This window comes from Acomys minous (assembly GCF_964271855.1).
Source record: "Acomys minous genome assembly, chromosome: 14".
In the NCBI taxonomy this organism is placed as follows: Eukaryota; Metazoa; Chordata; class Mammalia; order Rodentia; family Muridae; genus Acomys; species Acomys minous.
Genome location: NC_140496.1, coordinates 79,207,143 through 79,233,632, shown reverse-complemented (window position 1 = coordinate 79,233,632; position 26,490 = coordinate 79,207,143). Strand labels below are relative to the sequence as shown.

The window sequence follows — 26,490 nt, the reverse complement described above, 5'->3', positions numbered from 1 at the left end:
CTGGAAGTTTATGTTGGAAGCCAGTTCCTATCAAGGATGGAAAAAAAATGACACACACCCCTGCACCCTGCCAAGCTCCCGTGGCAAAGAGCCGAGTTCTTCTCTTCGAATTCTCACTAGAGTCCGCATGTGTATTTATTGTAGGTTTTCCCTGTGGATGGACAAAGAAGAATCAGTGACGCTTTCTCCAATCAGAAGGAATTCTGAGTTGTTGATGACTGGCCAACAAGCAGGAACTTTGCATCACCCACAAGCTGTCTGCTCTAAGTGCCCAGAGAACAGTCTGAGTCTGCAATGCACGGCGACCCTTGATTGCTTTTGGATACATTTTTTTTCATAATTGGAAACAGATTTAGCATGTTAGCCAAAAGTTGATGTCATTATCTTTCAAGATCGCCTTTCACGTTCATTTGAAACTAAACTCTTTAGGGTAAACCAGTAATTGTGGGCTGATGATAATAGGAACGTACATGCTGGTTAGAGTTACACATTCCGTCCATCTTACGGTGTTTTGTATGACACTTTTTTTCATCATTGTGCCCCAAAATCTGACAAAACCTTTAGAGTTTGCTTGGGCTTATGGTCTGAGGGAGTGAACCCATCATGGTGGGAGAGACAGCACCTGGTACAGCTTGGCTCATGGTGGCAGAGATGTGCAGCCAGCTGATTTTTTTTCCGGGACATCAACCAGGAAGCAGAAAGGTTGGACTGAAAGCAGCAGTAAAGCATGAAGCCCACCTCTTCTAGACACCAACTTCTTGAGACTAGGTCCAACCTTCTAACCACCTCCCCCGCAACAATGCCATCAGGTGGTGCTCAAGTGTTCAAACACAGGAACTGATATGAGCCATTTCACAACCAAACTGTAACCATTTGCCCAGGACCCCATGGATTCATGAGGCTCTCCAATGCAAAGTTCATACAGTCTAATTTCAAAACCCCCATTACAGGGAAACACTGTCCAAAAGTCCAGAGCCTTTTCTGAGATATCGTAACTGTGAACCACTGTTAAACAAAAAAAGGAATGTGTGTGTGTGTGTGTGTGTGTGTGTGTGTGTGTGTGTGTAATGTATAGTGGCTCAGAGCAAATATTTCCATTTCAAAAGAAAATAATCAAAAAATTAAAGATTGAACTAAAGTATAGCCTAAACACCACAGGCAAACCTTGTGTCTATATCTATCACCTGGTGGAATCATGTGGGCTCCAACAGCCTTAGATACTTTGGTTTCTATCACTATGATAAAGACAGCCACCAAAAAGCAACTTGGGTAGGAAGGGGTTTCTTGGGCTTACACAACTGAATCACAGTCTGTTAACATAACTTTCATTCTTCTTGCACAATTGTCATCTGGGAGGATTACTACCTCCTTCTGCTAACCTAGGCCTAGTCCTGAAAGCCTCTAGCCTCTGTATAATATAACCTAGGCCTAGAATGTTTTATCCTCTGAGACTTACTGCTTAATGAGCTTACCCCTTGCTTGGTTTTTCTTAGCTCTGGATTGCCTGTTTCAACTCAGCTGTTCTGGTTCAAACTCCTCTCTCAGCTGACATATTTAATCTGGCTTCTCTCTTGTTCCAGAATTGCTGTGCTTGGTGTCAAACTAATTTAGCAATCTGCTCTAATCTTCTGGATCCTTTTCATTTTCTGAACTGTTCTATCTTCACCGGAGTTCTCTCTCTTGCAACCCATCTCTCTCTATTACTGTCCTGGTAAAACTGCTTCCTCTCTTTGTAAAGCTGCCTCTTAAGTTACTTCCCTTTGCTCTCTCTTCTCATAAGAGTTGAATGTATCCTAATATGTCAAATCTTCTCTGATTTGTCACCTTTTTTGCTACTCAATTAGACATCACATGGGTGTTTCCTTCTACAAACTAACTTTACCTTTGTTTGGGATTAAAGGCGTGTATTACCATGCCTGGATCTAAGCTTTTCTTTACCTGATACTTGCTCTATACCCAGCTGGCCTTGAACTCATTTGTTTGCCTCTGTCTCTTTGTATTCCAGCTGGATCACACAGACCTAGAAGATCTTTAGATGTGATCTCTTGCCAGAACAGCGATGTTCTAAATTAGCATTCCTCTACAACAGTCCATCATGAAGGTAATTCAGAGCAGGAACTCAAGGCAGGAATTAAAGCAGAGACCATATGAAGAGAGGCTGGGCTGCATCTCAGGTTGACAGCAGACCTTGACATTGTTGACTATTGTTCTTGGTGTGCCCAATTCAACAGACCCCAAAGACCACCAAGGAGATGATTATGATGCAAACACACAAGGTTCTTTATTTCAAGCTTGACCTGGGCCCACATTGTCACCAATGGAGTGGTTCTCAGATGTGCGCTTCAAGCCCAGGGAGAGAGAGGTTCTTATAGATTGCAGCAAGAAAGCAAGGTTTCCAGCCTGGCAAGCATCTCACTGGTTGACCTCTGTAGGGGACTATTACCCTTTAAACCAATTGGTTCAAGTCTGGTGCAAAACCACAACAGACTAACTTTCTGAAGAATAACTTCAAGATCTGAGGAAGTGTTGAGACTTTTAATACTTTCTTGTTTTCCAGCTGATTGGGTATTTCATATTTTTCTGCCAAGTGTACTTTCTGTGGTTTTTCTTGGATCGAGAGTGCAGGACTAGGTCACCCTAGTACAAAATGGAGGTTTTAACAAAATGGAGTCACTTTGGTCTGTTATTCTGAGTTGCATTGGATGACTAAAAAAGTAAGTTCACTCAAGGATGAATTAAAGCTTTGCTGGAAGCAGGGAAATCCAGCCTTTGTGGACTGAATGTCAAAGAGCCTCACAAAAGTATGTCTATTAATTGTGCAGCAATTAATTGTGTAACAATTAATAGTTTTGGTTGAATAGAATGCTGAGTAGTTTTGCTACTCATGCTAATCTATATGTTTGGTGAAAAAAAAATCACATCCCTGCAACTTTAGTTCTTATTGTGTACTGTTTGCAGTACTCAATAATGCAAGACATCCCAGGTGTGCCAGCACTGCCTTGCGACCAAAGTCATGCAAAGGTTGTAAAGCTCCTTCAGAAAAACAACTCTATAAGCAGGTAGATTCCTGTGAGTTTGAGGCCAGCCTGGTCTACAAAGTGAGTCCAGGACAGCCAAGGCTACAGAGAAACTCTGTCTTGAAAAACCAAAACCAAACAAAGAAAAAAACACCACCACCACCAACAACAAAGAACAAAAACAAGAAAACAACTCCATAGATAATAGAAAACAATCACTGTTTTCTACAGTGATTTCTTCAAGGGCCAAATACTTCTAGATGACAACTATTTCATTCTATTGTTTACCCTAGGTAGAACGATTCTTCAAGATTTCCTGCCGCAGTTGGTCGTGTAGCGCTGGTGTTGGAGGCATGCATAATACAGCAGTTACGTGATACTGAATTCCACTCAGAAGTCCCACAAAGCCATGCACTTAGACAACATGAGGCAGGATCAGCTTTCCTAGAGGAAGGTCCTAAGAAACCACTTAATACTAGAGACTCCCAAAATATTAAAGATGCCAATGTTTCTCTGCTGCAGGTACTAAGTGCATCTACGCTGCAGCACAAGAGCTGGAGAAACATGTCCTGCTTAGATTAGATTTTTATTTTCACGAAAGTTTGCTGTGCATCTCAGTCATCTGAGAAGGGGAAACTTCATTTGAGAAAATACCTCTACTAGATTAGCATATGGGCAATTCTGCAGGGGGCATTTTCTTCATTAATGATTGATGTGGGAGAACACGGCCTCTAGTACAATTTTCAGTAGAGTCCTTGTCCCCCCCTCCCCCGCCCCACCTTGAAACGGAATGGGTACAGTTTTTCTTAATTTATAAGAAATTTGTATTTTTGTTTTTTATTTGTCTGCCTTTGTATTGTCTTTCGGATCTTCCACACATCCACCGCGGTTACTCATTAAGCTGTGCTTATAGCAGTCGAGGGCTTCTTTGCCTCACATGTTCAAGCGTCCCCATATTCCTCCTCAAAAAGAGTTTGTTTTATTTCAAGACAGGGTCTCACTATATAGCTCTAGATGTCCTGAAACTTGATAGGTAGCCCTGGCTGGCCTCAAACTCAGAGATAGATCCACACATCTCTGTCTACCAAGCGCCCAGATTAAAGACATTCACCGCTATGACTGGCTCCACAGAATAGTTCCAAGGCCCTGTGAATTACAGGGTCAAGTCCACTATAGCAAGGACCACATTTTCTCAGGACAAATTTACTACTTTTCTCATTGCTGTATCTAAATACTTGACAAGGAACAACTTAAAGGAAGATGTATTTTAGTTCGTTGTTTGAGAAAAGAGAGTCTATCATACCATGGACATAATGGAAGGATGAGTTTGCTTTTGGGGGGGAGAGGTGGGGATGGGAACATACAGTAGCTGCTTGTTACATGGCAACAACCAAGAAGTAGAGAGCTCAGGTTGGGAGCAGGGTTCCACTATTATCTATTAGACCTACTTCCCAGCAACCCACTTACTCTAGCTAAACCCAACCTCCCCAAACAGTCTATTGCCTCCCCCAAAAATGCCATTAGCTAGGGACCAAGTGTTCAAAGAATTTAGGGGAACATTTCTCATTTAACCAACAACAATAACAACATACACATATATGTGTATATATGTATGTATACATATCTATAGTTATTATTGTATGTATACAGGTATTTTGCTTGCATTTATGTCTGTGCCCCAAATGCATGCTTAATGCCCATGGAGTTGAGAAGAGGACACTGGATTCCCTGGAAGTGGAGTTACAGATGGTTGTGAACCTCTAGATGGGTTTTAAGAATCAGACTTAGGTCCTCTCAAAGAGCAGCCAGTGCTCTTAACAAGAGTTGTCTCTCCAGGCCCAATACATATTAAAAAAAAACAAAACAACAACAAATCCCACAGTATTCACCTGGTACAAATCTCTAGATGACTGTTTTGTCTACATCAAAGCTCACTAGTATTTTGTAAATTAAAGAAAACTTTTTATTTCCTTCTTAGGCCTAAGAATTGTACAGGCATTCAAAATCCAAAGCAGATTATTGAAAATAAGCAGTACTTGAAATGAAGCAGCCTCTTTAAACGAAGGTTTCATTATTGCTTCACCACAGGCCTCACACTGCTTTTCTAACGCTTTTGCCATTTCAAACTTTGGTTTGGATAGGAGACATACTTGACTTTTAAGTAAGCAAAAGACAGTGTTTAATAGTCAGGCTTTTCATTTGAATGTGCAGTATCAGAATGAGCCTCAAGAAGTAGTCTATTTATAAATTATTTCAATTCTTATGAAAGTTGGACAGATTCCTCACCCCTATGTGCAAGTTACATATGCACCTGTCGTACCGTCCTTGCTAGGTTATCAGTTAGGGCTTTGTAATGCATATAGTCATTGTCCACTTTGAGATGCTTTGAAGTATTGCCACAGACTAGGCCACTTCCAATAAATATGAACTTATTGGCTCATGACTCTTGAAGCTGGGAAATCCAAGAACAAAGGATGGGTGTTGTTTTAATTTATCCCTGATCGTTGTATTTTACCAATAAAGACTCAGGAGCCAGATGTTGTGGTGAAAAACATGCTAGCTCAGAGAGGCATAGAAAGCACCCAGTTGAACTTTGTACTCAGCTCACATCCCAATGGAAAAGGCCCAAAAAGCTCACTAGCTTAGCTGATGGCCCAGAAGTAAAGGCCAAAAAACTCAAGACCAAGGACTTGCTAGCTCAAGGCCCCAAAAACCCAAAGGCCCAGGAGCTGAGGGGCTCTAAGAGCCAAGCTAAAATCTCAAGCCCAAAGAAGTACCAAAGACTCAAAGACCTCTTCCACTTCTACAGCTGTCTTAAATACCCCTCAATTCAAAGTCCCTCCTACTCTTTAATCCCTGTCAGCTGTTTTCTTGCTTCACCACTTGACCTGAGGTTAACTTTATTAAATCTTTGTCTGCAGATAGCTCTTGGATTAAAAGTGTAAGGCTGGTTGAACCACACCTTAATCCCCTGTTTACAATAAACAGAAAGCTCTTGGATTAAAGGTCCGTTAGGGCTCAACCACAAGAAACAGGGATTTACAGTATAATCTCAGGGATCACAATGGGTTCAAAGATCCTGTAGAGGATGGGACTCTAGTGTGGGCCTTCTTGCTCTGTCATCCATGGAAGAAAACAGAACAGAGGAAGGGAGAAATGGAAGAAAAAAGAGACAGAAGGAGGGAAGAGATGCCCTCCAAACCCACAGTTTCACAGTGAGCCAATTTTTGCAGCAATTCATTGGTGAGGCGCCGTTCCTGTGGCCAGCCACCATTCTTTGTTCCCATCCCCCAATGTTCTCACATGGGATTCAACTTTCAATACCCTTTCTTCAGAGGAACATTCAAGCATATAGTGACATGTTTGAAAACTAGCTTGTCTTCCATTTTAATGGAATGTTTAATTTTTACTAAATCTTCCATCCCAATGACCTTTGCAGCTGCTGCAGTAGTAGTGCCTTTAGAACAAGTCTGGTTAAACTCAGTGGGTCTCAAAGCAAAACAAATCTAAATAAATCAACCACCAACTAGGAAACCAAAACAAATAGCTCCAAAGACACGAATACGGGTAAAGGACATGTGGGATGAGTCATGGGCTGTGGAAAAGATCAGAAGGTGGAAGCCTACAATAACCAGAATAAATGCAACACACACATGAAATTGTCAAAGAGGAAAATTTAAAAAAAATTTTAAAAGCCACACCTTTTGATGTTGGGAATTAAGTTTCAATATGAATTTTTTTGGAAGAAACAGAATCAAGGTAACACATGTAACAAGTGATGGGAGATGTTCTAAGGTCAACAGGCAGTTGGCTATACAGGTTTAGAGGAGTCGTTCCCAAGGGGTTTGGAGGTAGCCGTGCAAATTGTTATGTGGATCATTACTCTTCTAAACGAAGTGCCTACAAACGGAATTGCTTCCTCAGTATATGAATCACATGTGGACGTCAGACAAGGTCTCCCTGTTCTCACTCTCTCACCACATGCTTGTGCCCCTTGTGCTGAGAAGATGGATGGATGTACAAATAAGCACGTGCAGAATCTACAGCTGTGCTGATGCAGCCTAGTTTTTGTTTTGTTTTTAATTCACTGGTGAGGAGACTTTAAGAGTTATGTCCTTTTCTTTGTAAAAAACTGCAACAATTCTATGATGGATCCCGTTGGCTTCATAAGTACTATAAGAGAGTGTGGAGTCGTCAGCCCAGCTTTCACGCAGGTCGGAAGTCAAAAGTTATTTTAAAAGGATAGCAGGTATTAAAATGGCTATCCATGCGGGAGCTGATGGGTCATGAGGAGCTGGTAAGTTCAATATTTTTTGATCTTTGAGCCTTCATAGACTCTAGAGCTTTCCACAGTGCTTGTCATACGAAATGCTCAGTCAGTAAGTATCTAGTCCCAGAACTGGCAAATAATTTAAATCAGCAGTCCTGATTTGCAATTAATACAAGTTGAGTTTTAAAGCAATATATAATTATTTTACATTGTTTGGATTACAATTTTTGGAAATTAACACTTTTGTCATATAATTCTACCATAATGCAATGATTTTGTTTTGTTTTGTTTTCTGAGACAGGGATTCTCTGTGTAGGCCCAGCTGTCCTAGAACTCGCTCTGTAGACCAGGCTAGCCTCGGCCTTGCGAGTGCTGGGATTAAAGGCCTATGCCACCACTGCCTCTCTCTGTTTCTCTCTTTCTCTCTCCCTCCCTCCCTTCGCCTCCCCCCTCCCCACCCCCGCCCCGTACAGGTTTCACTACTCCTCCTGGATGCCCTTCCTTGCACCTATGTGGGCCCTCTTCCAACTGTCCTTTTACAAAAGCTCGCTAATTTGCCAAGGTAACTCAGCTACTGAGCGTGGGGAGCCAATCATTTGCAAGCTGATTAGTGTTGCCCTAAAAGAACCTACACGCACACCTCAAATTTTAAAAGCCAGGACTGACAGAGAGATAATTAGTCAATGAGAAGAAGGGGTACCCGAGTACCACCCTCTTTGGAGAGAGTTAAGTACTAAGAAGTTAGCCAGAAAGCTGCTCCCCGCCCTCGACCGCCTCCGCATCCTTCACTGGTCCGTACCTAGTGACGTCATGTCTCCGGCGTCCTGGAGGCGGGACTTCCTGACTGGGTTTAGCCAATTTCAGGCGCGCCGGAAATCCCCACTGAGGGACGTGAAAGTCTGCCCATCAGAAGCTCTGCAGAACCCGGCGTTTCCTGGTTTGAGGGGCGGGTTTGTGTCTTTAGCGAGAGCCAGGTCGGCCGGGGTGGTGAGAAGCTGGAGCTGGGGTATGGACAGCCGCCTGCAGGAGATCCGGGAGCGGCAGAAGCTACGGCGGCAGCTCCTAGCTCAGCAGGTGTGCGGCGGGGTGGGAGGGACCCTCAGTGTGCGTGCGCGGCCGCCTCCTCCTGCCACCCCGCCTTTTTTGGTGAACTCTCTCCTGCCGGTGTCAAGGTCTTTCTCCCGAGGCTTTCATTCCTTAGTCTCCCCCATGTGCCTGTCAGAATCACTGCGTAGAAGACCAACCGCTGCGGCTCTTGGGCGCTATGGACCCCCTCCGCCCCCTCCCCCGTTGTGGGCGCGGACTTGAATAGTGAGGACAGACTCGATAATTGTTTATAGGTGCTAGTAGGTCATACACGGACAAGTGGCTTGGTAGGCTCCACCTTGCACCTTCACTGTTTAAGCAGTATTTCGAGTCTTGCCTTCCACGTCAGCTTCACTTTTTTTTTTTTTTTAAGATTAATTTTTAAAGCCGGACGCGGTAATCCCAGCACTTAGGAGGCAGAGGCAGGAGAATGTCAGTGAGTTCCAGGCCAGCCTGGTCTACAAAGTGAGTCCAGGACAGCCAAGGCTACCCAGAGAATCCCTGTCTCGAAAAACGAAAGATTAGGTTTTGTTTTAACTTGTTTTTGTCTGTGTGTAATATGTGCATGTGAGTACACGTGCCAGATGTGTCGGGTCTTCCTGGAGCTGGAAGCTTCCATAGTTTGCTTTGACCCTCCTGATGTGGGTGCTGGGACTTGAGCTCAGATCCTTTGGAAGATGAGTCCTCTCTCATCGTTGGGCCATCATAGCTCACCTTCAGATTCTTCAGATTGGTTTTGAAGGAAGTTTGTATCATTTTCTTGAGATCCTGTCGACTCACGGAAGCAACCTGAGAGTAGATTTTTAAATTCTACACTTAAAACACAGTTTCCCTGCAACCAATATTTGAATCTTTACTCCAATAGTATTAGGAACAGGAAGTGTTATGTTGACTTATTAAATTAGGAATAGATTTTCAAGATTGTTATTTTTCTCCTGGCCAGAGAATTGACAGAGATTTGTCTCTCCAAAGATTACTTTCCAAGCCTTTCACTTTCATTGAAGCCAGTGGATGGATATGTAAGTGCTTGCGGATTAGTAGACCACCCATGCAGAGAGTACATATTACATGTTGTTTTACTTAAAATCTGAGGCTGTTTTCATTGCTGCCCACAGATCATTATAAGTGGAGGGAAATGCTCAAAGCCTTAGTGAGGCATTTTCCATTGATAAATATTGGTTCCTCAAAGAACTTTCTGAAGTAGTAACTTGTATTCTGAGAATTACAAACGGAGAAATTAGTCGTGGGGAGGAAATTAGAAAAAGTTCTAACTATAGGCAGTGGGTGTCCATCCTCTGACCAAAAAGACGTAGGGAAGGTTTTTCTGGAGGAGTTGAAATTGATGAGCCCTTCATGTATTGGAAGAGAGTTTTCCCTGGAGAAATGAGGGCAGGCTTATGAAGTGGTAGATTAAAAGAACATTTTGTTGTTGAAAGTGAAAGCTGCCAATTCGCAGCACTGACACTTTTGTAAACCTTCTCACCCTGGAGCTAAGGGGGCCACTCACTGCAGATTTTTCTCCTGCCATTCTTGTGCTTACTACTAAAGTGTTGCTCGTGCTATTCTGTGTCCTTACTCTGACTTGCAGCGTTTTCCGTGAGTTGGCTCTCTTCAGCTTAGGCTTTGTGGACATTTGTTACATTCTGCAGAATGTCTCAGCGGCCACTCAAAGTTGACATTACCATTTTAAGCTATTAGTATATTTTGTTAAAAACTTTAATAAGACACAATAAGTTTTTGTGAGAGTGTGGTGTGGGATAGAATATAATATATAAGGCAGTTCATATGATGCTTTTGGGTTATTGCTACTACTACTAACTTGTGTTTTATTCACAGTTGGCCAAAGGAAATCATCTTACTTTCACATATAACCGGATGCATAAAATTTTTTTCCAGCTGACAAAGTCATTCTTAATTAAAATGATGTTCTTCCCGTTCACTTATAGTTTATCTTACAAGCCTACAGATACTGTTATGAACAGTGTTGCTTTTATAAAATACTTGTTATATTAAAATTAGCACTAAAACCAGGACGTAAGGTAAATACATAAATTTTAAGAACTAACATCACATTTTGAGTGTATGAACAGTGTATGAGATGTAATTTTTGGGTTTTTGCTTTCTAGTTGGGAGCTGAAAGTGCAGATAGCATTGGGGCTGTGTTAAACAGCAAAGATGAGCAGAGGGAAATTGCTGAGACAAGAGAAACTTGCAGGTATGTGAGTAACCGTTTTTAGTCATATGCTTATGGTGTGAAAGGATCATCTGTTAAATTTCTTAGTTTTGATGTATTCTCGGGGGTACTTGGGGGAGGGAGACACAGTCATGCTATGTAGCCCATGTTAGCCTTCACCTTACAATACCACTGCCTGAAACTCATAAGAACAGTGGGAACCACCCATTGGGGTTTTTTTTTTTAACGAACAATTATTTGAAGGTATTCCTGAAAATGAGGATTTTGGAAACAATTTTTAATGTCAGTTTGAAATTATGAAATACTTCCTGAAAACACTAGGTTCTCATTTATAAGGTAGGTAGAAATAAAATGTTGTACTAAGAATTAGCTTGTATATCATAATGTTAAATTATAATTTTATGAAATTATGAAATATACTTTAAAAGTGGTATTCATCTAATAATTCAGAAAATTCATAATTTTTATATCCTAGCTTATCAGTTGCATGAATTTTGCGTATAGCACATAATATAAAATATATATACTAATTAGTATGAATGATAGATAGTTTAAAAGTTGCATTTCATAATACAGTTTTTATAGCAGCTTATTTTTTTCATTTGGTTGCTTTCTTATACAAATAAAGCTACAAATTATTTCTTGTGACTTTTTGGATGATTTATAAGCTAATTAAATAAATAGATATTTTTCAGGAAACATTTGGCTTTGTTTCTATAACTTGTAAGTAATACAAATAGATCCAGGTGCACTTTTGTATCACACAAGAAGATGATAGTTGTGGTTTAATTTTTAGGGCATCCTATGATACCTCTGCTCCAAATGCAAAGCGGAAGTGTCTGGATGAAGGAGAGGCAGATGAAGACAAAGTAGAAGAATATAAGGCAAGTAGAAAATGAAATAATTGTATGCGTGGTTGAGGAAAAACTTAATCCTTCGAATAGATTCATCTCATGTAGAAACCTCAACTTTAAGATGTGCTAAAACTTAACATTTTCAGTTAAAGACTCATATCATATCAGTTGCTCATTTTATGCAAGAGTATGTGACTTACATATGATTATATATATATAAACACAATGCAATTATTGGTCAGTACTGGTAATAATACTCTTTCAGAACAACAAAAAGATAAGTCTATCATAAACTTTAGGTAATTAGTAGAAGTGTATGTTTTGAGGGGCTGCAACAGTCACTTCTGAGTGATATTATTCCATATTAACAGCATAAGATAGTATAATTAAAGTACTTTGACAACTCATGGGTTCCATAATAGTTGTATTTTAAAAAGAAAACCCAAGCTAAACTTCACTTCTTATTGTTTTAATATGATCTTTGATTAATTCTTTCAGAATTTCATTCATGTGTGCAGTGTATTTTGATATTAACCCCTAATTATTCTGCATCCATTCCCCCTGCCCCTCCTCCATCACTCCTTGCAACTTCATAGCCATACGTAAAAACTATAGTCTGTTTGTGCTGCCCATAGCAGATGAGTGTGTAACTGTTGGCTGCATCATGGTGGGCCTACCAGGACCTGCACCCTAAAGAAAGAGCCTTCCCCCAAGCAGCGCCCAGCTCTTAGTAGCTCGCCAGCTAGCAATGGGGACTCTTGAGTCCTCTCACCTTCCATGATGACATGTTGACTAGCTTGGTCTTCTGTAAGCAACCAGAGCTACCATAAGTTCATACTACAGCAGTCTTGTCCTGTCCAGAAGGTACTGGTTCATCTAGGTCCCCCATAACCTCTGGCTCTTAAAATCTTCCTACCCCACTTCCCTTTTTCTACGCTGTTCCTGAGCCTCAGGAGCAGGGTGTAATACAGATGCCCATGTATGGCTCTGCGTGTTCCACAGACGCTTGACACTTGGAACAGCTGAGCCTGTATTAACAGTCACTGCGCAAAGAAGCTTGTCTTGTGAGTAGAGAGAGCTACACTAGTTCATGGGGCTTATGAGCTCCCCAGACGTTAAGTCTTGGTCAAAATTACCATAGCAGGCTTGCATTTCCTCTTGTGGAGCGGGCCTTAATTTCAGTCAGAAATTGGTTGGTTACCTCATAATACTCATGCCATGATTGCACTCTGTACCTACCTTGCCAGGCCAGTTGTTATTGGATCATGATGTTCACATACGGATAAAGCAGTGGGGGAGTTTCTTCCCTTTCCCAGCAGCCTGCATAGCACTTTCCAGCCTTGTAAAAGCTAGTCAGCAGGGAAGAAGCTTTCTGGTTGGTACCCGCTTGGTTTCTCCGTGTCTTGTGACTAAAGATGTGTATCTTCAGCAATAGGGTCTACCATTAGGTTCTGGTGGGCTACCCAGAACAGTGGCAAAGTCTGTTTGGGGGTGTCTTCTTTGACACCCTGGTCAACTAAAATGGAGGTATCCCATACTGGCATATTTGGCAGCCCATGGCTTCTAGAAGGACCATTAGCCTCTTAAGTAAGATAACTTGAATTAAACTCCTTTTTACATATGTACATGTATTTAGATTTCTTACAGAATAGTCGATTTCTATATGACTTTTTCAAACAACCTTCATGCTAGTTTACCCTCCCTCTTCCTACTCCTAATTCCTACCCACTTAGCACAACCTGAGTTTGGTTTCTAGTACCTATCCATAGGCCCTGCATTCATGTGTACATGGCACCATGCAGGTACACATACTTACACATGATTAAAAAATACAGTGCTAGAGATGGGTCAAAGCACTGGTTCCTCCTGCAAAGCATCTAGACTCAGTTTCCAGCACCCACACAGTGGCTCACAGCCGTCTGTAACTCCAGTTGCAGGGAATCTGAGGCCCTTCTCTGACCTAGAAGGGCAGGACACTCATATCCAAAAAATAAATTAGCCAACAAAAAAATTTTTAAGTAAATTTAAAGACTTTAATGCAGTGCTTGTAGAAACATATCTGAGAGGAATAAAACACACTGAGCCTTAAAATGTAATAATTAAATATATATAGACAAAAACAACATATATATATATATATATATATATATATATATATATATATATATATTTTAATTTGTTTTTTAATACAGGGTTTCTTAGTGTAGCCCTAACTTTCCTGGAACTCACTCTGTAGACTAAGCATTAAAGGAGTATGTCACCACACCCAGGTAAATGTATATATTTTAAATGTTTTCTTGATTTTCCCTTTTCAAGGATGAACTGGAAATGCAACAGGAAGAAGAAAATTTGCCATATGAAGAAGAGATTTACAAGGATTCCAGTACCTTTCTTAAGGTAAAATAAAGAATTTCCAAGTCTTAGTGCTGTTGACATTTAAGTGCTATGCCTGAAAGGACCTAGTTTTCTTCAGCAGTTTCTCAGTTTTTGAGAGATCTCTGTATTAAAGATCTTGAATTACTCATATGAAATATTCTTCTCATATTTAGCCTATAATAATGGTATATTTATATCAATAATTAATGATAAATAATGTTGGTTTTAGTTGTGTTTTGAAATATTAGTGCCTTTTTCAATCTGTCATACTTTGTACGGCTTCATAATAAGAACACACAGAGTTAGTGTATCTGCCATCAGAGTGCATACTGTTCATTTAATTTTGACCATTTCTTTAGGGAACGCAGAGCTTAAATCCCCATAATGATTACTGCCAACATTTTGTAGACACTGGACATAGACCTCAGAATTTCATCAGGGATGTAGGTATGTCGGTTTTATTTGGACTATCCTGCTGTAAAGTATTGCTACATGCATGTGATGTATGCATTTTGTAGAGCATTTCTAACAAACTCTCTTCAGGCTTCACTTCCTCCTGTCCTTTATGCAATGTGGTGACTCTGTTTTTTTTTTTTTAACATAATTTATATGCCTTACAGCTAACCCATTGAAAGGATATAATTCAGTGTTCTTTTCATGCACACAGAGCCTTGGCAACCATTACAACAATCTGTTTTAGAACATTTGCTTCTCTAAGGAAGCTTTGTATACATTAGCAGTGGGACCACATTCCTCTGTCTAACCTGCCACTCGGCCTTACCCACTAAACTACTTTCTTTCCTTATAAGTTTTGCTATTCTGGACATTTCATATAATTGAACTCAAAGAACATGGGGCCTTTTGTTCTTGCCTTTTTTTCTTTTCTTTTTTCTTTTTTTTGCTTAGCACAGTGTTTTTAAGGGTTATTGATACTATAGCATATATTAGTACATTTTTTATTCCCAAATAATATTTCATGTGATAAGTGAATATACATAGGTTTTATTCACTTAAGCATTTACAGATTATTATAGGTATCATGTAAAATGTATGATATGGCATGTACTGATTTTTCTTTGACAAATGCCTAGGAATGGAATTGATGGGTCATATAATTCTTTAAAAGAAAAAAAAATTGTTAAGTGTGTTAATTCTGGGTTTGTTTTTTGAGGTACCACCCCCAGAGTTTTTTGAATCTGCTGTGCCATTTTACATTCCTATGGGTGGTGGTTAAAGATTCAGGTCTCTTCACATTCTTTGTTACTGTCTGTTTTTAACCTTAGCCACTTTAGTGAGTGCTAAGTATGCCATTGTATATTTGGGTTTTTGTTGTTGTTGTTGTTGTTTTGTCTTTTTTTTAATTATTTTTTAAACATATTTTATTAATTTATTCATATTACATCTCAGTTGTTATCCCATCCCTTGTATCCTCCCATTCCTCCCTCCCATTTCCCCTTACTCCCTTCACCTATGACTGTGATTGAGGGGAACCTCCTCCCCCTGTATATGCTCATAGGGAATCAAGTCTCTTCTTGGTAGCCTGCTATCCTTCTTCTGAGTGCCACCAGGTCTCCCCATTAAGGGGATGTGGTAAAAAATGGGGCACCAGAGTTTGTATGAAAGTCAGACCTCCCTCTCCACTCATTGGTGGAGAATGTCCTGTCCATCGGCTAGGTCTGGGTAGGGGTTCGAAGTTTACTGCCTATATTTTTCTTGGCTGGTGCTATAGTTTGAGTAAGACCACAGGATGTTTTGTCTTATTGTTTGTTTTTTGTTGTTATTTTTAAAAATTTTATGTCTATAAGTGTTTTGCCTGCAACTATGTCTGTACATCACTTGCAGGCCCGGTGCCCTTGGAGACCAGAAGAGGGCTGCAGGTCCCCTGAACTGGAGTTGTACCATGTGGGTGCTGGGAGCCATGTGGGCCCTCTGCAAGGGTAGCAAGTGTTCTTAACCACTGAGCCATCTCTCCAGCCCCATATAGTTTGATTTGAGAACTTTGTCCATGAGCACTGTATCTACACCCCTCAGGCTCCTCCTCTAACACCCCTCCCCCCATTCATGGTCTCTTCTTTTTTATTGTTGTGTTGTGTGTGTGTGTGTGTGTACATATGCATGCATGCATGCATGTATGTGTATCCATTTAGTGAGTGTTGCTCTTAAGTGTTTGTTTCCTGGCCTAAGTATAACCTGTGTGGTAGCTTGACCCTAGAGGAAATTAATATTTCCTATCTTGGGATGACACCAAGTTGAATTTCCTGTGTCAATGTAGGCATGCCAGCTGGTACTGTCGGTATTGTTGACATTTCACAGGTGCGTTTTCCCTATTGCACCTCACAATAGGTGCGCTGGCTCTTCTACTCCTTTTACTCCCTCGTCCAAGATTTTTTTTCCTTGAGCCTTGGGTATAGTGATTATATTGTATTTGTATTTGTTGGAGTTGGCCACCACATAGTCCCCTGTTCTCTGCCTTTTGACCAGTTGTGGATTTCTGTAATATTCTCCATCTGTTGCAGAAAAGAAGCGTCTTTATGTGGGGGTGAGAGCCACTCTTACCTGTGGGTATAAGGATGTTTAGAATACAGTTAGAAATTACATTAGTTTAGGAAAATGACAGCAGTAGGTTCTCTCAGGTCTGTGATCTCAGGCACAATAGTTGACTAGGTTTACAGTCCTAGGCGTGAATTCTTTTCTTTCGAGAGGGCCTTAAGTCCAACTAGATGTCTGTTGAATACCCCAAAATGTAAGTGCCACTATTGTACGCCTGGAATATGTTGCCAGGCCAACCATTGTTGTGGCCCATAGGCTTTAGAGCTGGGTAGGACTGCCATTGCTCCCCTCCCTCAGCAGCCTGAACAGCACCTTCGAATAGTGTGGGAGCCAGTCCTCAGAGAAGAGGCTTCCCGGTCAGTTCCAGCGTGACGCCTCCAAGGCCTGAGTCCAGAGTATGTGCTGTCAGTGGGGTCTTAACTTAAAGTTAAAGTAGGTTGGTGCACTGGATCTATTTGTGAGTTCTTCTCTTCTTTTTTTACATAGTCTCTTTTTTCAGATAGCCTAAACTTTTGATCTCCCAAAATGCACATCGTTTTCCCTTATCTTCTAAGTAGCAATGATTACAAGTCTCTGCCGTCAGGCCCACATTCTGTTGTGGTTTTGATTTATATTTTCTTGGCGACTAATGATAAGCTTAGCATGTCATAGGCACATTAACCTACATAAATACATTTTAAGAAATAACCAAATAGTTTGCTTATATTGTACATTTTTTTCCTTTTTCCTATTTCATGTATACACACACACACACACACACACACACACACAAACACACAGGATTTGTAAATATTTTTCTCATTCTGCTACTTGGCTTTTTAGTTTCTTGATAGTATCATTGTAGCACAAAAATTTTAATGTAATATATTTAAATTTTGCCAACTATAAGCATCATTACTTCTGAAGAATTATTTAAATGTAACCTTTATGTATCATTTTTCTCATTACTAGGGCTTGAACTCTGGGCCTTGTGTATGCTACGCAAGTTGCCAAGCCCTATTTTATTTTATTATTTTGAAACAGGGTCTATGTATGTTGCTTGAATTGACTGTAAACTTGCTATATGGCCCAGGCAAGCCTCCAACTTGTGGCCTTTTTGCTTTAGCCTGCTCTGTGGCTGAGATTACAGGAATACACTACCATGCCAGGCTCCGATTTTAATTTTTTTATAAGTAGAGTTTTAAAATAGCACTAAAAAGTTAAGATAAATTTTATGCTCATATTTGAATATAGATTCTTCATCTTTTAAGGTACTGCTTTCTCAAGATAAAGAAATATATGTATAAAATTATTATAAATTGAGAAAAGATTGTTGTGTTGGTGTATTTTGGGTCAAGTGAGATTTGAATTAAAACTAAGAACTAAAATACCTTATGTTGAAGCAACCAAAAAACCCAAAACAAGACAATAAAACCCGCTGAATTATTTTTTATGATAGCATGAGACAAAGGTACCTGACTTTTCCAAGACCTAATGCCAAGAATCGAGCAAGGCTGATTGTAAATTCCCACATACCAAACAGGATACCACAGATCTGTGCACCAGCTCCTCAGGGAAGATAGGATTTTGGTTGTTGCAAGTTCTGCCTTCTGTTTTTTTGTTTTTTTGTTTTTGTTTTTTTCTTGGATGACTAAGGGCTGACTATTGTTTTCAGTGAGCAATTCAATCCTCAAATGCTGTTATTTGAAATGCAATCTAAATCACTCATTGAGGAAGCTTTACAAGTGTTTTACTTTTACTCTTTACTTCAAACTTTTCAAAATATATTTATTATTTTTAGTTAGGTGTATATGTCTGTGTGTGGGTGTGTTCACATGAGTGCCTTGTGCCCTCAGAGGCCAGAAGAGAGTGTCAGAGCTCCTGAACCTGGAGTAACAGGCAGCCATGAGCCATCTGATGTGAGTGCTGAGAACCAGATGTGGCTCCTCTGGAAGAGCAGTAAATGTTCTTTCTTCTGCCTCCACACGTTTAGTTTTAAGATAAGATAGTTATATAACTTATTTTTTTCATTAGTGTTTCTTATGTATGGAAAGCAAAAGTAAAAATAAACTACTACTTCTAGCTTAAACTGATGGTAAAGGAAGACTCATGACTTTTGTATTCATCAGTGTTAACTTCAGTTGATAGAATTTACTATTTTTCCCTTCTTAGGTTTAGCTGACAGATTTGAAGAGTACCCTAAACTTAGAGAACTCATCAGGCTAAAGGATGAGTTAATAGCTAAATCAAATACTCCTCCTATGTAAGTATTTTGATGCTTTTTCTTTCCAACTGTGACTTGCAGTATCTGTCTGTTTACTCTATAACCAAATTATTTCTTATTTTTAGTAAAATACATTATTTTGAAACTGGTGCTGAGTCTGCAGTGGCTTCTCATTTAGTTTTCTAGGTAGTCTGAGAGGCTTGTGAGTTCAGACTCACAGTCTTCTCTGTAAAGTGGGGATGCCCTTCCCTGAGGCTGGTAGCACTTGAAACTGCCTTGTCAAAGCCAGGCTCATGACGCTCTGCTACGTATGCTTGCGTTTTTGCTGCTGAGCTGGAGAGTTGCTGTGCTTCATGGGCAGGCCCTCTCTACTCAGGGTTAGGGCAGAGTCTGTGACCTGGATGACAATGATTCCATTTTAGCCTGTGGTTCTTCAGTCTAAGCACTAAGAGCCCCCAGGCCTTAAAAACAGAAGAAAAAGGTATCTACAGTGGGGGACCAGTGAGACAGCTCCATGAGTAAAGATGCTTCTTGTCCAGAGATGTATGCCTGATGACCTGAGTTCAAAACCCAGAGTCTGTATCGAGGTGGGAGGAGAGAGCTCACTGTACAAAGTTGCCATTTGACCACTATATGCACATCATGGCCTGAACCTGCCCCTTAGTGATAATAAGATGTTTTCTTCGGAAGTATCTTGAACTTAAGATATTTCCATACTGTGTGTAAATAAGTTAAAGGCTAGTAGTACTTTTCATTAGGTAGTGTGAAAACACTGTTAATGTAAACATTTTTACTAATAATCAAGCTAATAAAAGGAAATCATGTCCATATTTAGAAACTCCTAAAGGAAGAATTTGAAACTTAGCAAGATGTCATTTTTCAAACCTAATTAAATAATGATATACTCATCATCATTATCATCATCATCATAATAATACATATGTAAAAATTAAAATAGGTTAGAGATCACATCTAAGTGTATATTTTCAATGTAAAAATAAATGAATATATTCTGGATATACATGGAGAGTAATAGGGTTTTTTTGTTGTTGTTGTAAATATGTCCATGTTGTAAGGAAGCCGTTGATTGATGATACAAAGTCTGCAGTTAAAAAAAAGAAAAAGACCTGCTAGAAAAAACTAATTAGTAATTAGCTTATGATTATCTTCTTTAGTGATAATTACCCCGTAATACTGGATAAGGAATTTCCTTCATTACCACGAGAGATACTTCAAAATTCGTTTCCGCCTTTCATTAGGTACTTACAAGCAGATATAGAAGCCTTTGACATCAGAGAATTGACACCCAAATTTGATGTGATTCTCCTGGAGCCTCCTTTGGAAGAGTACTACAGAGAGACTGGCATCACGGCGAATGAGAAGTGCTGGACGTGGGATGATGTACGGTGAAGCTTAGATGTTGTGATGAAGTACTTACCTGCCAGTGAATGCGTGCTTATTTGGGCTGCAAGTGGGATTATGAGTACATTACACTATGATTTACTCGGAGCTTAGTCTTCCTCTTGACAGTAAGGTTTTCTAGGTGTTACTGAGGTTACTGAGGTCATCTGATTGGTATGGGAGCTGGACGAGAGGGCAGTAAGTATGAACGATGGGACGACAGGAGACTTGCAGTACTCACCTGTAAGACAAGAGTCCTGCGGACACCTGGGCAGAAGTGGCCTCTGACCTCAGTCACCCAAACTGTGGCTGTAGGCATGTGCATTTCATTTTGTCACTAACTTGGGCTCTTTTAACCTCTGGTTAACTGTTTCATTTATTACTCTTTAGTAAAATTCCAACATTCTGTAAATCTATTTTTCTATGAACTCTTTCTCTTGAACACATATGAAAACAAGTATATGTGTCTATCTTTGTGTACATATATGTGTGTTGTTTCTATATAGAATAACAAAGCAGTGGCATATCACAGTAATTGCAGGAGTAGAATTTATTTTTTATGGTATCCTAGAATATCTGAAGAATACATCTATAGAGATCCTAATAGTTATTCTTTGGCTATATTATAAATGACAAACATTTGATGCAACTATTACTTTGTTTTCTTCTAGATTATGAAGTTAGAAATCGACGAGATTGCAGCACCTCGCTCGTTTATCTTCCTCTGGTGTGGTTCTGGGGAAGGGTTGGACCTTGGCAGAGTAGTAAGTTGGTGTTTTCTGTTTTGTTCTCAGTTCTTTTTCAGGTGGATTTTTAAGTCTATTAGGAAAAAACATAGTATGTTTTATAGGCTACAAAATTGTTCTTTTACCTTTGGTTTCTTGAGTAGTTTAAAATTACTGAGAATTAAAATATGAGGTACTGTATTTTTTGATATTTGGTCACAGTGACAGGAAAAGTCACTAATGCACTATCTATAAGATGTATTTAACATCCACATTATACCTGTATGTCTACTGTGTCTGCTCTGAAGCTTGGCATCCCTCTTAATTCTAGTTATTTTAATTATTCTTCTTAAAGATGTAAATTTGAAATTACTTCTAGTGTTTGCGAAAGTGGGGTTACAGAAGATGTGAAGATATTTGTTGGATTAAAACCAATAAAAACAATCCTGGGAAAACGAAGACTCTAGATCCAAAGGCAGTTTTCCAGAGAACAAAGGTATTGCCTTTTTAGTCTTGTTTTCTTTCTTCTCATTCTCTCCAGCTTTTCTAAATTTCTACACTCTATGGAATTAGTTGCAGAGGGAGGCTCTTATGCTTGTAAAGTAGCGTGATGAGCATCACCGAAGTCCGCCCACGTAAATTTCACTGCGCCTCCTTCCCAGTCCTAGACCAGCGCACACTGTTGTAAACTGACGTCATCCCAAGTTAGGTGCTCTGACACACCTGACTCACAGAGGTTTCTTGTCTGTGAGCTCAGGAAGAAGAAGTAAGAATGGCGCTTAGTAGCTGACCAGTCAGGGTCATGCTTGTCTGAGCTTTCTTCTTTTTCCATACAAGTTCCCTGGGGACTCCCGCTGCACGTGACTGCTCACTAGTTTAAGCTGGAGGAGCTTTTGCACATCACTCTTTGGAAACCACTAGAGGGAGCATCTGTCTTACTAAGTCTCCCTAGGAGTAGATTGTGTACACTGACAGGATTTAGGAAATCTCAGGTTGGGGAGAGTGTGAAATTGCTGAGAGGGAGGTGTGCCGGGAGGCAGCCTAAAGTTCCACCTTCCCTACCCTACTGCTTATGGAGCCTTCCTATCTGCCTAGTTTTGAGCTTTGCATCCTCTTATAATAGACATGCTTTAGTAAGTAAAGCAGTCTTCTTAATTGCACGAACCACCCAGGCAAACGTTTCAGCCCAGGCGGATCATTGGAACTTCCATATTCATAGTTTATTGGTGAGAGGCATAAGGATTCATACCTGAAGTTGGAGTGCTGTCTTAGGATAGCATGCCTTTAATCACTGGGGTCTGTACACATGAGGTAGATTGTGTCATAACTGAACTAATGTGGGACAGAACTGCGGCAGGGGAAAATGGACAGTTAGGTGACTTGGGAAATGCCAGCATACCTGTGTCAGAAGTGAAGTAGGATTTTGAAAATATTTGAAAGAATGTAGAAGGACAAAAATTGTTTTTCCCATTTACTTGGCAGTTGCCTGTCAGCCAAGGATCTAGGCTTTCCTACAATAATTTTTCCATAAAACCATATTCCAGTGATCCATAGAAATGAAGATTGTTCTAGAGTTGAAGACATTGAAATGTTAAATGCTATGAAATATAATTGTTGGTAATGAGAGTTAATTGGTCTGCTCTGTTACAGGAACATTGCCTTATGGGGATCAAAGGAACCGTGAAACGAAGCACAGATGGGGACTTCATTCATGCTAATGTTGACATTGACTTAATTATCACAGAAGAACCTGAAATTGGCAATATAGAAAAACCTGTAGAAATTTTTCATATAATAGAGCATTTTTGTCTCGGTAGAAGACGTCTTCATCTGTTTGGGAGAGATAGTACTATCAGGCCAGGTGAGATATCACTCTTGAAAATGTATCATCATTCTTGGAGATGTGGGGTTTTTTATGGTATAGGATATAGCATTGAGTGAAAGAAAAGTTGTGTGTATTTGATTCGTCTAATCTATACATCACTTGTGAACAATTTTATCTGAGCAAACTGAAAAGGCAGAGATTTCCCATACATTCCCTCCTCCGTGCACGGATTGTCAGTATTCCTCGCATAACTATACAGTTATAATTTATATTAGGATTGGTACCGATGGTGGTGTTAATGGATTTAGACAAGTTGGTCATAGTGTATGTCAGCCATTGTAATATTACACTGAGTACTTTTACTACCTAAAAGTCCTTTGTGCTCTACTTAGTTTTTGGTACCTCATAATTATATGCATTTTGGGGTTAAAGTATGATGTTTCTGTACATGTTAATAAAAAGGTTAGGATAATTGTCATATATATCACCTCAGTTGTCCTTTGTATTGGGAAAATTTTAAGTCTTCTGCTTTTTAAAATATTTTATTTTGAAATAGTCAATTATCACCCATAGTTAAACTGTGTGTTACTGTGCAGTGGTCCTTACTGTCTGTTCTGTGGGCCTTCCATCCCTCACTCTTACCTGGCCTTTTGTAACCTCTGCTCTATTCTCTGCATCTTTCAGATAACACTTTTTGTTTGTACTTACCAATGAGAATACGTGGCATTTTGTTCTTTGCCTGACTCATTTCGGTTCACATATGCCCTCCAATTCCATTACAGTTCATAGCAGAATTTCATTCTTCTGTGTGTATATACCATCCAGTTTATCCATTCATCCATCAGTGGACACCTAGGTTGCTTCCATTTCCTGCGTATGTGAATAGTGCTACAGGCAGATGTTAGTCCCTTTAGATACATACCCCAGGAGTAGGATCTCTGGGTCATATGAAGTCCTCATTCTATTTTTTGTTTGTTTGTTTGTTTTGTGAAACCTCCATACTGTGTTCTACAATAGCTTTCTAATTTCCATTTCCTCTGCAGCATCTCTAGCCACAGTAGTTTCTTTTCCCTTTGATCATAACCATTCTGACTATGGTGAGATTCTGACTGGGGTGAGATGATACCTCACTGTGCTTTTTGTCTCCTTAGTTATTAATAATAGTGTTCATTTTTTTATATCCTTGGCTGAGGATGTATCTTCTTGTGAGAAAAGTCATTGCCCATGGGAAGATGACATGAGGAGGAGCAACATGGCTGTCTTTGAGTTTCAAGCACCTAGGAGGATATTTTGTATAAGAGAATTTTTTTTCTTCAATATTTAATGAGAAAACAGCAGCCCATTTTCATAAGTGGGAAAGATATGTGTATATACTTCATTAAATTTTAACCCAACCCAGACATTATATCTTAAAATAGTTTTGTAAGTGTTCTAACAATATAACGTGTGGTGGGGAACAGTGAGGATGTTATTTTACGAAAGCTATAATCTAGGATGAGAGGCAAGGTATACACATATGTGTCTTTTTATGATAGGGCCATGGGCGTTGTACATTTTATACCAAAGATGGTGGCTTTGTGTAGAATTGAGCTATCTCTAGGATTTGACCACTAAAAAGAGAAAGGAGATGAAAGTGTCATCTGGTTTTTTCCTCTTTATTTCAGGCTGGCTCACAGTTGGACCAACGCTTACAAATAGTAACTACAATGCAGAAACATATGCATCCTATTTCAGTGCCCCCAATTCGTACTTGACTGGATGTACAGAGGAAATTGAGAGACTCAGACCCAAGTCGCCTCCTCCCAAATCCAAGTCTGACCGTGGTGGTGGAGCTCCCAGAGGTGGAGGGAGAGGGGGAACATCTGCTGGCCGTGGTCGTGAAAGAAATCGATCCAATTTCCGAGGGGAAAGAGGTGGCTTTAGGGGGGGTCGTGGAGGCACACACAGAGGTGGCTTTCCACCTCGGTAACTTTTAATAACACAAAGACACATAATGTCCATTCTGATCTTTGTTGTGGAGACTTGCTTTAGAACTCACTCTCAGCTTGCACTTTGCTTTTGTCTCTCATACTGCCAGAAAGATCTTAGCCACCCCACCCCCATCCCCACCCCACCCCCACCCCCAGTTGTCACAAAGACTGCAGTTCTGCTCAGGGTAGGTGAATCACATGCGTGCAGTAAGACAGAATGCAACACTCAGACACTGACAGGACTGATTTCATCCAAGGCTTTGGCTTCTTGGAAGTAGGGGAGCAGTGGCTTCTGCATCTCAGAGGGGCATGGCAGGAGTTGGTGCTGTGCTGCCTTGCCATGGCGCCACTGCAGGAGGAGACTAAGACTGGGAACCTGGGTGGAACACAATTGACAGGTGGTCAGCCTCTTGGGGCCGTGAATGTTTTCTAATTGAAACACTAAAAAGGCATAGACCATCTTCCCTTTTTCAATTCTAAAAAAATAACGTGAAGTCTCATTGGAGTACTAAAGATTCTGAGAGATGAAATGATGCCACTTCCTTCCAGATCTGAATCTGAGGGGCCAGAGCCCTCAGGGTAGATAGAAGAAGAGGTAGATCTTATTAGATTTAAAAACAAACCCAAAAGCTTATCATAATGTAAATTGTATGACTACAGATGACTCATAATCATGCTTCTTAAGAAGCAAGAGAAGGCGCATATCCAAGTTGGAGGCAGGCTGTGGTGTGGACTTGAACTTGGACTGACCTTCTAAGACAGTTCATATTTCTTAGCAAAGGTAAAAACATTTTCTGGCGGGAGGGCATGGTTTAAACTTAAAAAATAAATGTTTGATGATGAGGAAATGACATTTATCTTTAAAGTTGTTACTGAAAAACAATTTATGTAAAAGAAATGACAGAAGTGACAGAAATGACCCTCAAGGATACAGCATGGAAAAGGAGACTTCGCTTGCCTTTTATTAAGAACCATGTGGTGCAGAAGTATCCAAGGGGCTGTTGGTCAGGCCTCTTGGTTGTGGAAAGCGTCATGCTATTGTCTTTCTTTTTTTTTTTTTTTTCCAGACAGGGTTTCTCTGTTTAACAGCGTTGGCTGTCCTGGACTCACTTTGTAGACCAGGCTGGCTTCGAACTCACAGAGATTCCTTGCCTCTGCCTCTAGGGTGCTAGGCTTAAAGGTGTGCGCCACCACACCTGGTTCATGTTGTTGTCTTTCTACACCTTAACTCATGTTTGAATGGATTTGGATATGCCAGATGAGATAATACCAGTATTGTTCTTGGTACTTTTTTATTTTGCTACAACTTTTCTAATAAAACTTTAAACCTTTGAAATGAGTTTGGTTTCCTTAAATGCAATTCCTGTTGTTACCCAATAAAAAGGGAACTGACTAAAGTGAAACTCTTCCCTTGGACTGCATTGAGTGGCAGTTCTGTTCTGTCAGAGATGGGCTTACATGACACCCATGGAGCACACGGTTCGAAGGACTCACACTTTAAATGTGGTGATCTTGGCTTTCTCAACCACTTGGTGGTGCTTTCTAAACCTTTAGGTGTCACAGGTGGTTAGAATATTTGCTGTAATGGTGTTTTAATTTCAGTAATAATGAATTACCCAAAAGCAAAACTATTACGAGGTCTCACCTGTAAGGAGAAGGTAGGAACTCCCACTGTTCAGTGATGGGTTCTTAGGAGCTCTGACTAAGCACTGTTCCTTTCCTGTACATCAGACACCTGCGTTCCATATTCTGAGCGTAGAAGACAGTGACAGTCTGGTGTTCACTTGGCCTAGGCTCCTATGAGGTCTGTGCCACAGTTCATCTTATAGAAAGTGGATTTCTTGTTTGTTTTGTAGTTTGGAACTTAGATCCACAGCTAGTCTTACGTAGAAAGCAGTAAGCTTAGAGTTGGTCGAGGAGGGAGAAAAGGTAAGAACTAGAATTCATCCATTTTAATCACAGAGTGGTGCCAGGTGTAGCGGTGCACCCTCTGATCCCAGCACCTGGAAGGCAGAGGCA

At 40.2% G+C, this 26,490-nt stretch overlaps 1 protein-coding gene across 2 annotated transcripts; it reads left to right on the top strand.

Annotated features, from left to right (window-relative positions):
• The first annotated feature begins 8,173 nt into the window (after positions 1-8,173).
• METTL14 (methyltransferase 14, N6-adenosine-methyltransferase non-catalytic subunit) lies at positions 8,174-25,807 on the top strand. 2 transcript variants are annotated; one of them, XM_084757033.1, is made up of 11 exons: positions 8,174-8,361; positions 10,500-10,588; positions 11,364-11,451; positions 13,738-13,818; positions 14,157-14,244; positions 18,499-18,589; positions 19,810-19,951; positions 20,623-20,715; positions 21,056-21,172; positions 22,327-22,537; positions 24,166-25,807. In XM_084757033.1, the coding sequence occupies exons 1-11, from the start codon at positions 8,296-8,298 to the stop codon at positions 24,468-24,470; spliced, it is 1,371 nt and encodes a 456-aa protein (XP_084613159.1). In that variant the 5' UTR covers positions 8,174-8,295; the 3' UTR covers positions 24,471-25,807. The 2 variants fall into 2 exon arrangements, with proteins under 2 accessions (XP_084613159.1, XP_084613160.1); XM_084757034.1 differs by lacking the exon at positions 10,500-10,588 and having other exon boundaries at positions 8,186-8,361.
• Positions 25,808-26,490: the final 683 nt, after the last annotated feature.